General features: G+C 41.9%; 1 protein-coding gene across 9 annotated transcripts in view; it reads right to left on the reverse strand.

The window, feature by feature from the left end:
- The window catches only part of limd1a (LIM domains containing 1a), a 75368-nt gene that overhangs the window by 13902 nt on the left and 48136 nt on the right, over positions 1-13330 (reverse strand). For all 9 annotated transcript variants that reach the window (XR_011348851.1, XM_069911549.1, XM_069911531.1 and 6 more), the window contains 3 exons: positions 9808-9875; positions 6805-6867; positions 5134-5264 (listed from right to left, as the gene is read on the reverse strand). Coding sequence is in view for 8 of the 9 variants with exons in the window: in XM_069911549.1 (XP_069767650.1) it covers positions 5134-5264; positions 6805-6867; positions 9808-9875 (262 nt within the window). In the remaining variant the exon portion in view is untranslated. The remainder of the gene's footprint in view (positions 1-5133; positions 5265-6804; positions 6868-9807; positions 9876-13330) is intronic.

The following is a 13330-nucleotide window of genomic DNA, read 5'->3' on the forward strand; positions in this document are numbered from 1 at the left end:
GGGCAGAGAAAAGGGATCTGGTAAAAATACAGAAATGCTGGAAGAACTCAGCAGATCTCGCAGCATCCACAGGAGGTAAAGATATAGAAAGAATGTTTCTGGCCCGAGCCCCACATGTCCTTCCATACCTTGAAGAAAGGTGTCTGCTAACTTTTGTGTTTTACCCTTGAAGGGCTCAGGCCCAAAATATCTTTACCTCCTATCCACGCTACGAGACTGGCCAAGTACCACCAGTTTTTCTGTGTTTATACTGCAATCACAGTGCCTGCAGACTTTCATGTTTCACCTCAAAGGGTGGGTGAAATGAGCAGAGATTCACAGAGGGAGTGGTTCCTGCAGAAGGTGGAAGGGAGTGTGGAGGAGTAGGTGTTGTTATTGGTGGGATTCTGTGCAGCTAGTGAACATGATGTCTTGGATGTAAAAGCTAGTAGAATTAAAGGCGAGGACAAGAACTCTATCTCTGCTTTGTCTGAAGGAAGATGAGGCAAGACCAGAAATCCAGGAAGCAGAGAAATGAGAGAGAGAGGGGGCTCTATCAACCTTAGATAGTTAATATTCCTCCAACTGGCTTAATCTATTTTTTCTATTTTCCTGACTCCTGCTTCCACTTTATCATTTACCTGCCTCTGTTACTCAATTCCACCTGCTGGTCATCCTTCACCCCATCTCAATCCACTAATCCCCTACTGGCTCCTGTTTCACCCCCTCACCTCTATAAAGACCTCTATATCTTTCTCCTTTCTCCGTGCATATGCAGGGTGTAGAACTGACAATTCCTTCTCCCTCCCCCATCCACCCCAGTGATGCTGCCTGACTTGCAGGGTTCCTCTAGCAGATTCTTTGTTGCTCTAGGTTCCAGCATCTCCAGTCTTGTGCCTCTTCATGGGATTTGAACATCAATTGAAATTAAATGGATATTGGCATCAGAAATTTAATCATTAATCATTTCCCCTCCAATAAAAGAACAAATGATCAAAATATCCCAAAAGTCAGTAAAGAAGCTGCAATCCTTCCATCAGCTAGAAAGGTTTTCTTTCAAAGGAAATTCAGGCAAATACTACAAATTCAGGTTCTCAGTTGTGGCAGAATATATATATATATATTTTTGGGGCAGGGTTTTTAGTGTAGCTCACATACAAACACGTTAAAACAGATCTTATTTAAAATACTGAAGCTCTGCTATTGCTAGACATATCAGCCCCAGAACCTTTGCAGAAGCTTAGGAAAGTGCCCAGGATTGTTGTTTACAAAAAGGCAACAGATGAAAAAACTTGTCGGAGCCGCATTCTGTCTGGAGAGGAACTTGCTGTTCTAGGAGAGTCATGTGGTTTTGCAAACAGAGAGAGTCAAACAGGCTTTTGCTCTGAGAGAGAGAGAGAACTCTCAGTAGCAGCAGCTGGGACTGGAACAGGACAAGCTGGCAAGCTTGTGGAAAACCCCATTTGGAAGATGGGTTGTGAGTGCTTGGTTCAGCCTGGTCAAAATCCTTGTGGTTTATGCAAGAGGTGAGGACTGGCTGTCTAATGTTTCACTTGAAATAAAAGAAGCAAGAAGGAACTCTGTGGTGACTTGAAAGAAAGAGGTTATCATCTGGAGAACCCTGAGGGGGCAAGTCTCTTCGGCAAGACACTGAATGGCTGATTAAAAAAGGAATCAGTTGTGGGTGTCAGCATACAACAAATCTCTCTCTGAAAACTGACAAGAACCTTCCTGAGTGGTAACCATTTACCTTTCGAGCACCAAGGCCTGGTGAACTTTATAAATGTTAAAACCTGAGCACAGTATAAGAATTGCCTGCAGCCATAAACATGGAGGAATGAGAAGTGAGATTGGACTGTGAATCAAAGAACTTTTCTGAACTTACACACACAATGCATACATGTGCACTTAGAATTAGAAGGGGGGGGTTTAAGTTAGGTTAGTTAAGTCAATAGTGATGATGATATAGCAATAGTTTGATGCTGTTTTCATGTTTAAAGATCATTAAAAGCAACTTTTGTTCAAGTAACCATTTGTCTTGGTGAATATCTATTGCTGCTGGGCTTAGTCGTCCTCTGGGCTTGTAGCATAGTGAAAAGCTTACAGAATTGGATCCGAAAGGTCCATGTACCTTTCCACAATGGACAGGCCATCTTCTAGGCCATTATATGCTTGTGGTAACATCTGACGTGCATTCCTGGCATGCCAAGTTTATCCTAGAAGCTACTTTATTTATTATGATGTATAATCTGGAATGGAGGACACAGTTGCTCTTTCTTTGGTCTTGATCACATTTTTCTTCACTTGGTTTTGCAACAATTGAATACATAGATGCTCCAAGCTGTTTTAGAATCATATTCCGCTGGCACTACCTTGGGTTGCTCTGCCAGCAGGGACTATTCTTTCCCTCGTTATCAAAGTACATCAACTAAATTGAAAGAAAACACTGAAAACACAAGTCAGGCACAAATATAATGCCCAAACGTGCTGGAGAAACTCAGCAAGGCACGCAGAATCCATAGGAAGCAAAGAGAAACCAATGTAAAATTTAAAAAAACTTCCATGCACAGTCAGGCAAAAAGTTTTTGTTTTGGCTCTGAGAACAAGGTAAGTGGCCTTAACAATTAACCCTTCTCTCTTTGCAAATGCTACCCAACCTGTATCTTTGTACCCAGCAACCACAGTACCGTGCTTAATTGATGAAAGACAAATTTAGGTCAATAATTTAAATCAAAATGAAGATTAATTATTGAATCTAACCTACCATCACTTTTTATTTTATTTTTCCATACTTAGCTTGGAGAAGGGGAAAAGGTCAAATTTATTTAATTTCCAATTTCAATCAACAACATTTTATGAAAAGGACTTTGACAATCTACAAATTTATGTTTTTCCATTTATATAATGGAAGATCAGAAGAAATCACATTTTATTTATTCTCTTGATTCTGTGTATCCCTTCTTCTTTGGCTTGGCTTCGCGGACGAAGATTTATGGAGGGGGTAAAAAGTCCACGTCAGCTGCAGGCTCGTTTGTGGCTGACCAGTCCGATGCGGGACAGGCAGACACGATTGCAGCGGTTGCAAGGGAAAATTGGTTGGTTGGGGTTGGGTGTTGGGTTTTTCCTCCTTTGCCTTTTGTCAGTGAGGTGGGCTCTGCGGTCTTCTTCAAAGGAGGCTGCTGCCCGCCAAACTGTGAGGCGCCAAGATGCACGGTTTGAGGCGTTATCAGCCCACTGGCGGTGGTCAATGTGGCAGGCACCAAGAGATTTCTTTAGGCAGTCCTTGTACCTTTTCTTTGGTGCACCTCTGTCACGGTGGCCAGTGGAGAGCTCGCCATATAATACGATCTTGGGAAGGCGATGGTCCTCCATTCTGGAGACGTGACCCATCCAGCGCAGCTGGATCTTCAGCAGCGTGGACTCGATGCTGTCGACCTCTGCCATCTCGAGTACCTCGACGTTAGGGGTGTGAGCGCTCCAATGGATGTTAAGGATGGAGCGGAGACAACGCTGGTGGAAGCGTTCTAGGAGCCGTAGGTGGTGCCGGTAGAGGACCCATGATTCGGAGCCGAACAGGAGTGTGGGTATGACAACGGCTCTGTATACGCTTATCTTTGTGAGGTTTTTCAGTTGGTTGTTTTTCCAGACTCTTTTGTGTAGTCTTCCAAAGGCGCTATTTGCCTTGGCGAGTCTGTTGTCTATCTCATTGTCGATCCTTGCATCTGATGAAATGGTGCAGCCGAGATAGGTAAACTGGTTGACCATTTTGAGTTTTGTGTGCCCGATGGAGATGTGGGGGGGCTGGTAGTCATGGTGGGGAGCTGGCTGATGGAGGACCTCAGTTTTCTTCAGGCTGACTTCCAGGCCAAACATTTTGGCAGTTTCCGCAAAGCAGGACGTCAAGCGCTGAAGAGCTGGCTCTGAATGGGCAACTAAAGCGGCATCATCTGCAAAGAGTAGTTGACGGACAAGTTTCTCTTGTGTCTTGGTGTGAGCTTGCAGGCGCCTCAGATTGAAGAGACTGCCATCCGTGCGGTACCGGATGTAAACAGCGTATTCATTGTTGGGGTCTTTCATGGCTTGGTTCAGCATCATGCTGAAGAAGATTGAAAAGAGGGTTGGTGCGAGAACACAGCCTTGCTTCACGCCATTGTTAATGGAGAAGGGTTCAGAGAGCTCATTGCTGTATCTGACCCGACCTTGTTGGTTTTCGTGCAGTTGGATAATCATGTTGAGGAACTTTGGGGGACATCCGATGCGCTCTAGTATTTGCCAAAGCCCTTTCCTGCTCACGGTGTCGAAGGCTTTGGTGAGGTCAACAAAGGTGATGTAGAGTCCTTTGTTTTGTTCTCTACACTTTTCTTGGAGCTGTCTGAGGGCAAAGACCATGTCAGTGGTTCCTCTGTTAGCGCGAAAGCCGCACTGTGATTCTGGGAGAATATTCTCAGCGACACTAGGTATTATTCTATTTAGTAGAATCCTAGCGAAGATTTTGCCTGCAATGGAGAGCAACGTGATTCCCCTGTAGTTTGAGCAGTCTGATTTCTCGCCTTTGTTTTTGTACAGGGTGATGATGGTGGCATCACGAAGATCCTGAGGCAAATAACCCCATAAATCCATATTTCTATGGATGTCAATTCGTTAATTTTGTTCACAATTTGCAAAATTCACAAAAGCCATTTGCTATGGTAATCATACCTCCAAATGCATTGTAATGAATGGCATCAAAAGTGCACATCTGATAAGAACAATTACTTTCTTGGTTATTACAAAGATCAGATATTATTTAATTGAACAGCATACAAAGCTAAAAGGCTGTGGTCCTGTTATTTCTTTGTAATGAGAACAAAATTTCCTCAAAGTAGACTGGAAATTATTTTATTTCTCCAGCTCCAAAGTGAACCTTATCACTCTTGACAAGATCAACTTCACAAATTCAGCAATCAATCCAAAATTTCGATGGACTATGAATGACCAATTTCATAAAACAAGACTCCTGCCTTCAAGTAAAATGCCCTGCAAAGCAACCTTGATTTGTAATCAATGTAACAATGCAAGAAGAGAGAGAGAGAGACCAGGGACATTCTAACTGATGGCAACAAGTGAACATAAAACTGAAAGCAAGACATTATCGTGTATGATTGATGCTCTTACTTATGGTAATCTTTGATGCAGTAAATCTTGTTCTCCGTATCAACAGTGAATGGCACCCCATCTAAGCACTCATTACAGATGACACATCGAAAACACCCAGGGTGATAAGACTTGCCCAGTGCTTGGAGGATCTAACACAGAAAATACAAATGATTGGTAAGAGACAGCTTGCAGTCACTCTGAGGGAAATAAAGAATTCCTGCAATGTGCTACAAGTCAGAATATAATGCACAGCTCAACTTTGGGTAAAAACATTTATGGATATTTTCAAATATAATTTTAAACAATCACAGATGCATCAGATCTGCGTCAATGCAGACATCAACTTGCTGTTAGTTTGGTCTTCATCTTTTCAGATTTCCCACATCTTAATATTGCATCCCTAAAGTTCCAGAGCGTCCTTGCCCCTCCTGTTTTATTTTCATTCATCTTGTCCAATATGTATCGCTTCCTCAAGAACCAGTAAAGGTGAACAAGCCCTCAATGCCCTCTCTACTGCCATCATGTAGAGCTGCTATTTCACAGTTTCAGCAACCAAACTGGATTCTGGCCTCTCCTGGCACCCATGTGGAGATTGCACACACCCTGATGCGACAGGCTTCTCCCAAATATTTCAGGCTCCTCCCTCAACCCAAAGAAATGCAGTTCGAGAGATCAACTGGCCCTAGTGATGGTGAGTGGCACAATTTGGATGTAGTTGATGGGAATAAGGGAAGATCAAACATAATTAGTGCCAGATGTTTGACAGTAAAAGGCAAGTTTCTACACTGTACGATAATGATTTTACAATTATTTCTCATTCTCGGAAGATTTAATCAACTCAAATATTTAATATTTCTCCCTTTGAGATTTTCACTAATTTCATATTAGAATTATGCCTGCCTTTGTATTTTAAAAGCAAGCACTAAAATTATTCCAAAGTAGTTTAGAGAGGCAAGGTTGGCGTAGCAGTTAGCGAACAGCGCCAGAGTGCCAGCGATCAGGACCAGGATTCAAATCCCGTTCCATCTGTAAGGAGTTTGTAGTTATCCCTATGTCTCTTTGAGTTTTCCTCAGGGGCTCCAGTTTCCTCCTCCCACCATTCAAAACATACGGGGGGGGGGGGGGGGGGGTGGGGGGGTTGGAGGTAAATTGGGCGGCAAGGGCTCATGGGCCGAAATGGCCTCTTACCCTGTTGGATGTCTAAATTTAAATATAATTTAAATATAATTTGTTCACATGCAAAAGTTTTTTGAAAAATTCTATTTACCAATAGTCTAGTTACGGTTTCTGTTAAAAATAGCTTCTAAATTCCTGACAAGAACTCTCTTAAATGAGGTCCATGCTAAGATGTTATAGATAAATAAAAACAGAAGCGGTTTATAGGTTAATTGGGTGGCACAAGCTCATAGGCCAGAAGGGTCTGTTACCATGCTAAATCTGTAAATGCAAGAATTTTTAAAAGAAAATACAAAAAAAAATAAACAATGACACAACAAAGTAGATGTTGAACCGCTGAAAACTTCAGAAGATATTCCACATTTAAGTAATGTATATATCCCCCACCCCCCCACCAGAATGCAGGGCACAAAAGAATAGGTAAGCATTAATGATAATGATATGCAGTGAAATTTCAGAATTAACAGGAATATTATTTCCATCTGAGAATGGTGAATTTTTATTTTAACTCACCATGTCCATTATCAGGTGGCCACAAGCAAAACACTTGTCAGCAGACTGCTGGAAGCCAGAGTACTGTGGAGAGGGAGAAAATGGAGTCAGTCACAATAATATCCAACTTAAAAGTGATATACTACCTCCTTTAGATGATAGAGGTTACACCTCCTGATTAGCAATTCAAAACCTCAAATGAGCAATCTGGGAGAAAAGTGGTTACATTTAGTTAGAACATGGAGCATGAACCAGTGCACTACAAGCCCTTCGGCTCACGATGCTGTGCCAACCTATATGAACTTACTCTAAAGAGTCAAACTAACCATTTCCTCTATAACAGCCCATAACCCTCCAATTTTCTTACATTCACGTGTCTATCGAAGTTTTATAAATGTTTTTGCCCAATCAGACTCCACCACTATCCCCAGCAATGTGTTCCGGGCATCCAACACTCATTGTGTAGAAAAGAAATCTACCCTTGACATCTCCCCTAAGCCTCCCTCCACGCATCTTAAAAAGATGTCCCTGATATTGGTGCACTCATCCCTCCCCACCCATCGCATCTCTGGCACCTGAGCCTGCAGGAGGTGCCACACTTGCACCCACACCTCCTCCCTCACCACAGTCCGGGGCCTCAAACTGGCCTTCCCTGGTACACCCTTTGTGGCATTCTCTACATCACAGCGACCTCCCAATGGCCAACCACTTCAATTACGGGTCACACTCCCGTGCTCACACATCTGTCCATGGCCTTATGTACAGTCCCACCCTGACCACGTCTGGGCACCCTCCAGCCAGATGGCAGTAACATTATATTCACTGCTTTCCACTGCTTGTCTTTACTTACCCCTCCCCCCTTTTCCTGCCTTTCCAGTTCTTTCACTCAAACAGCCTACCTTTCCAACCCCGCCCCCCAGTCCCATCCCTCCCTTTTCCACCTATCATCTCCTGCCCTGACCCCCTTCACCCTCCCACTCTTTTATTCTGATGCTCACCAGCATCTTCTCATACCTTGATGAGGGGGTCAACCTGAAACATCAGTTATGCCTTTGCTACATAAAGGACGCTGTTTGACCTACAGAGTCTCTCTAGCATTGTGTGTTTTGACTTCAACCACGTTGTCCTCAGAATTCTGTGTTTCTCTGGGTCAAAAGTGTTGACTCTCTACCTTATTTATGCCCCTCATAATCTTACACATCTCTATTAAGTTACCAGTCATCCTCCATCATTCCAACATTTCTTTACAAGACATTTTCACCAATTAAAGGCAGCATCCTGGTAAATCTCCTGCATTCTCTCTAAAGCTTCTACATCCTTCCTTCAATGAAGCAACCAGAACTGAATACAATACTCTTAACTGTGGTTTATCAGTGTTTTATAGAGCTGCAATATTACCTCACATCTCTTAGATTCAATCCTGACTAATAGTTCAGCACACCAAATGCCTTCTTATCCACACTATGAACTTGCACGGCAAATCTTGAAGTCTCTATGAACAGACCCCAATAACCCCATTTCCCCATATTGCTGTTGAGAATTCTACCATTAACCATGTATAGTGACTTCAAGTTTAATCTGCCAAAATATATCAGTTCCCAGATTGAACTCCATCTGCCACTTCTCACCCCAACACTGCATCCTGTTATGACCTACAACAACCACACCACCTCCAACCTTCAGTAAAGCTTCTTCATCCAAGTGGTTTATGAAATCTCAAAGAGCAGGGATTCAGAACAGATCCCTGCAGAACACTCCTGATCACCAACCTCCAGCAGAAAAATGCTCCATTTATTACTACCCTCTGTGGGCAAGCCAATTCCAAATGCATGCAGCCACATTTCCAAACATCTTGTGCTCACAACTTTCTGGATGAGCTACCATGGGAACAGTCTTAAATGCCTTAACAAAATTCATACATCACATTCATCACCTTACATTCAATTTCTTTTGTCACCTCCTCAAAAAACTCCATAAAGCCTCTGAGGCATGACCTGCCCCTCAAAAGAACCATGCAGACTATGCCTGATAAGACTACGCTTCTCTAGATACTCCAATCATTTGCCAATCACTGACAAAAGATTCACTAGTCCTCAATTCCCAGGATTATCCCCATTTTCTTCCTTGAAGAATGGAATTATTCTCCATTCTCCAACATCTCTCCTGTGACCAGAGAGGACAGAAATTTCATAGTCATCGCTCCAGCAATCTCTTTCGTTGTTTCAGAATCAGAATTTATTGTCATGAACATGTCATGAAGTTCGTTGTTTTTGTGGCAGCAATACAGTGAAAATATTGCTATAAAATTACATTTAAAAATAAATATGAGTGCAAAAATAAGAGAAAGTGAGGTCATGTCTATAGTTCATGTCCGTTCAGAAATCTGATGGCAGAGGGGAAGAAATTGTCCATGTACTGCTGGTTGGTTGTCTTCGTGCTCCTGTACCTCATTCCTGATGACAGCAGTGTGAAGAGGGCATGGCCTGGGTGTGAAGATCCTCAAGGATAGAGGTTGCTTTCTTAAGAAAATGCCTCTTGTAGACGTCCTTGATGGAGTGAAGGCTGATGCCTGTGATGACACATGCTTGGTTCACAATTTAATGGTTTGCTGAGGCTCAACCAACTTGTTTGCATTGGGCACATGGAGCTCAGAAATTTGGCTTCTAGAGATGTTAAATGTTGTTGAGATGGAGACAAATGAGTCTGCGCCATGCATTTCAATGAATACACAATGCTAGAGACTCAAATAACAGTACAAAAGAGATATTAAAAAGTACTTTACAGAGACATTATCAATCAAAAATGGATTTCAAACCAGAAATACATATGGAGGTCATTTTTCGGAGGCATCTTAAGAGATGAAAATTCAAAAAGCAAAAAAAAATTAGGGAGATAATTCACGCACTTATAGCTTTTATCAATGAAGGCATGTCCTGCAAAACAGAACTAATTAAATTCGGTAATGATCATAGAACTCCAGGCTTGTCGGTCAATACCAAACTACCACAGGGAATTGTAACTTACCAGAAAATCTTCCTCACAATAGACTCTTCCGTTGACAAAGTAGAAAGCTTTGCCGCGCAATCTTCTACCTATGAAAATGTACAAAAATTAATAGATCTGAAATAAATATATTCAATGGATATTTCAAATAACTCTGTAAACACATAGATCTACTCGCTGAAAGAGAGCATCAGTTTTGCTTTCTGGTGTAGTCATTTTAGCAGTAACAAGCCAAATTCAACTATTGAAAATATAGGGTGCAGCAGCAAGAAAGAGCACAAATGTTGTTGCAAATTGGATTTTGATTAAATCTGATTTCTTTCTACAATCACCGCACTTAAAATGTGGTTGAGACATGAAAATGATCACAATGAATAAGTCAATGATTTCTGATAATAGAATGAGCTAATACCAGACTATGTGTTCTTTCCAACAAGAACTGAATGGGCCTCATACATCTCCAATCCTTTGAATAACAGCTTGTCTAATTCGATTTCCAGGTTGGTAAAAATATCACTGTATCCAAATTATTGCAATTTTCTAGGAAGTTATTTTTCCTTATAAGAATAGGCAAATCCTCAAAACATGTGCATTAGAGCAGGTTTATAAAAATTAAATGAATAAAAAACATCTCAGCATACAGAAAAACACCATGGATCATTGGCGGTGATAGACTAGCAGAGTTTCTGGACTTTTGGATGTTGTCCCCATGAATTCACTTTTGATAATAAAAAGTGGTGTGCAGTGATGACCTATATTTTGTAATGAATCTGGCAAACTTCAAGTGAACATGGGAAACATCAAATAGTAAACAAGATGTCAAACTTTCAGGATTTCTGAATAACAAGGTAGCAGATTATGGGAGTTTAACTATGCTTTCCTATTGCACCAATGGACATCCCATTGATCCATTTGGGAATCAAATTTTTAATTCTAAATTACCATGTGTTTATTTATAACAGATGTTTGTGTTATCCTCCATTTTTGCTCAATCCCAGCAATTCAATTGCAAAAATCTCAATTTGAGAGTCTTAATTTCTGTAACCAGATTTTGAATGTGCAAAATAAATACAGATGGCAACATTTGCAATCTCACAGTAAATTTTCCAATCAAATTAAATCACACAAGTCAAGTTTATCATCATCTGATTGCTCAAGTACAACCTGATAAAACAGTGTTCTCCAATCCTCAGTGCAAAACATGCAGACAACCAACCAAACAATACATATATATGCAAGACAAGCACAGTAAAATCCCCATTATTCAGAATTCAATCAACTGGAAACTCAAACAACCCATCAAAAAAAAGAGGGAATTAATAATTAATTGGAATGAATAAGACTGGGTGGATAGACCCTGCTGGGGAGCGCTGAGACTTCTTTGGACATGTATAGGTTTTTCCTGCTGAACTAGCACCGCCCTCAATGTGCGTGCATTCTTTTCGCTGTCGCCACTTGTGTGGAGGTGAGCCAAATTGTCAGTATGAGGAAGGTGTGCCGAGGGATTGACCAGGATACTTGTGTGGATGTGAGTCGGGTAGTCAGCACAAGGAATAGTCAGCACAAGGAAGCTGCGGCGAAGGCCTGACCAGGACACTTGCATAGGGTGCATCAGGTTATCAGCATGAGGATGTTGTACCAAGGCCCTGACTAGGACATGTGTGAAGGTGACTCAGGTTGCCTTGGTGAAGATGGGCACAAACATTCCTCCAGTGGAGCACCCCGACTGCAGCAGCTGTTTGAATAGTTTCAATAAAATTGCAATGGAATAAACTTGTGGCACCCAGGATGAAGAGCTGGCCGATACCACCCATTGCTGGGGTGACTTTCCCAAAGTGTCTCCCTATACCTGCTTAGTAAGAGTCTTATTTTTATTAGTATTAAGTAGATAAGGCTTTATCTGTAATTTGAGGGGGGCGTGGGATTTATTATGGCGGTGGCGCGGTTAGCTAGTGGCTGGAGCAATGCTGTTGCAGCGCCAGTAACTGGCATTTGAATTTAAATTTAGTAAGTTACAGGAATTACTTGATTAAAGTGAACCTTACATTATTAAAGACTACAATACTGATTTTATTTTCAAATTAAATTTTGCACTAACTTTTGTTTTTAAATGGTATTTTTTAATGCAGGTGTATTAGTTAGGCATTGGAAGAGCGAGTCTCAATCAGCCAGAAAATTTGCATTTCCGGCATCCACTATCCATTATCACTGGATAATGGGGATTTTTACTGTATCCGTATAATTAAATAAATGGTTCCATGAGAGTCTCAGATGGTTAGTGTGAGTAGTTTCTTTGACCATTCAGCATTCTCACTGCCTGTGGGAAGAAGCTGTTTCTCAGCCTGGTGGTGCTGGCTCTGACCCTCCTGTATCTCTTACCCGGTGGGAGCAGCTTAAAGATGCTGAGTGTGAATAGTAGGGATCCTCAACGATTTTGCATGCCCTCTTTGGACAACGATCCCAGTGATTTGTGGTGTGGGTGGTGGGGGGGGGGGGGGGGGGGGGGAGGATGGGAGAAGAACTCCAGTACACTTTTTAGCGATTACTTTTGTTTAACTTTGAAGCCTCAATGGCTCCCAAGTAGGCTGGGCTTGCGTGATCTTGTTCTCCAGTGCTGTGGTTGCTCAGAATGTTTTAGTTGCCATAAATAGCATTGCATAGGGGTGGGGGGAGGGGTCATGAAAATGATGGCAAACTGTGAGAGGGATGAAGTACTGAGTAAAAACACGAAGTACCAGAGAGAGAGAGAGAGAGAGAGAGAGAGAGAGAGAGAGAGAGAGAGAGAGAGAGAGAGAACATACAAGAGAAAGAATACTGGCAAAGAGCAAGAAGACAAGGATGACAAATGAGAAAAAAAGAGTGAAGGATGACACAGATGGGAAAAAAGTAAGATGGGATGCAAGGGAGGAATATTAAGAGAGAAAACTCAGTAAAAACTCAAAAATGCTAAAGCAGCTCAGTAGGTCTCATGGAGTTCATAGGAGGTAAAGATTTATAACCAATGTTTCTGGCCTGATCCCTCTGTCAAGGTATGACCAAAAAGCAGGCAGGTGATTGAGAGGTTGAGGGCATATTCGTATCATTCTGAAACTGCCCAATACAAATAATAATGGGCATGAGGTCCATTTCACTCAAGTTCCCCTCATGTTTTTTGATACCAAAAACCTGGCTCTTATTGGGCCAACCCCAAGTCATCTCTATTTTTATGCAACAAGGAACTGCTAATCTTGGTTGCAGCCAACAACAGCAACTTTTTTTCATATCCCACGTGAACATTCCAAACTTGTCAGAAGGTGAGGGAAGGGAACTGGTGCTTCCAAAGAAGTGCAGCTGCCTACACACATGCACACTGCAGAAACTAGTGGGTGTCACCTGTCAGTGCTTGCAAGAGCAGGTTTGACCTGCAGCAATGATTAAAACTTTAAACTTGCACAAGCCTAATACCACCGCCATTATTTTACAAACTTCATGATCCTGGTTGTAAAGCTCATCATTCTCCTTCCCCACAAACAAAATCTTTCCTCCCCTTTTGTTTAAAAATGAA

Source organism: Narcine bancroftii, chromosome 1, assembly GCF_036971445.1.
Source record: "Narcine bancroftii isolate sNarBan1 chromosome 1, sNarBan1.hap1, whole genome shotgun sequence".
Taxonomy (NCBI): domain Eukaryota; kingdom Metazoa; phylum Chordata; class Chondrichthyes; order Torpediniformes; family Narcinidae; genus Narcine; species Narcine bancroftii.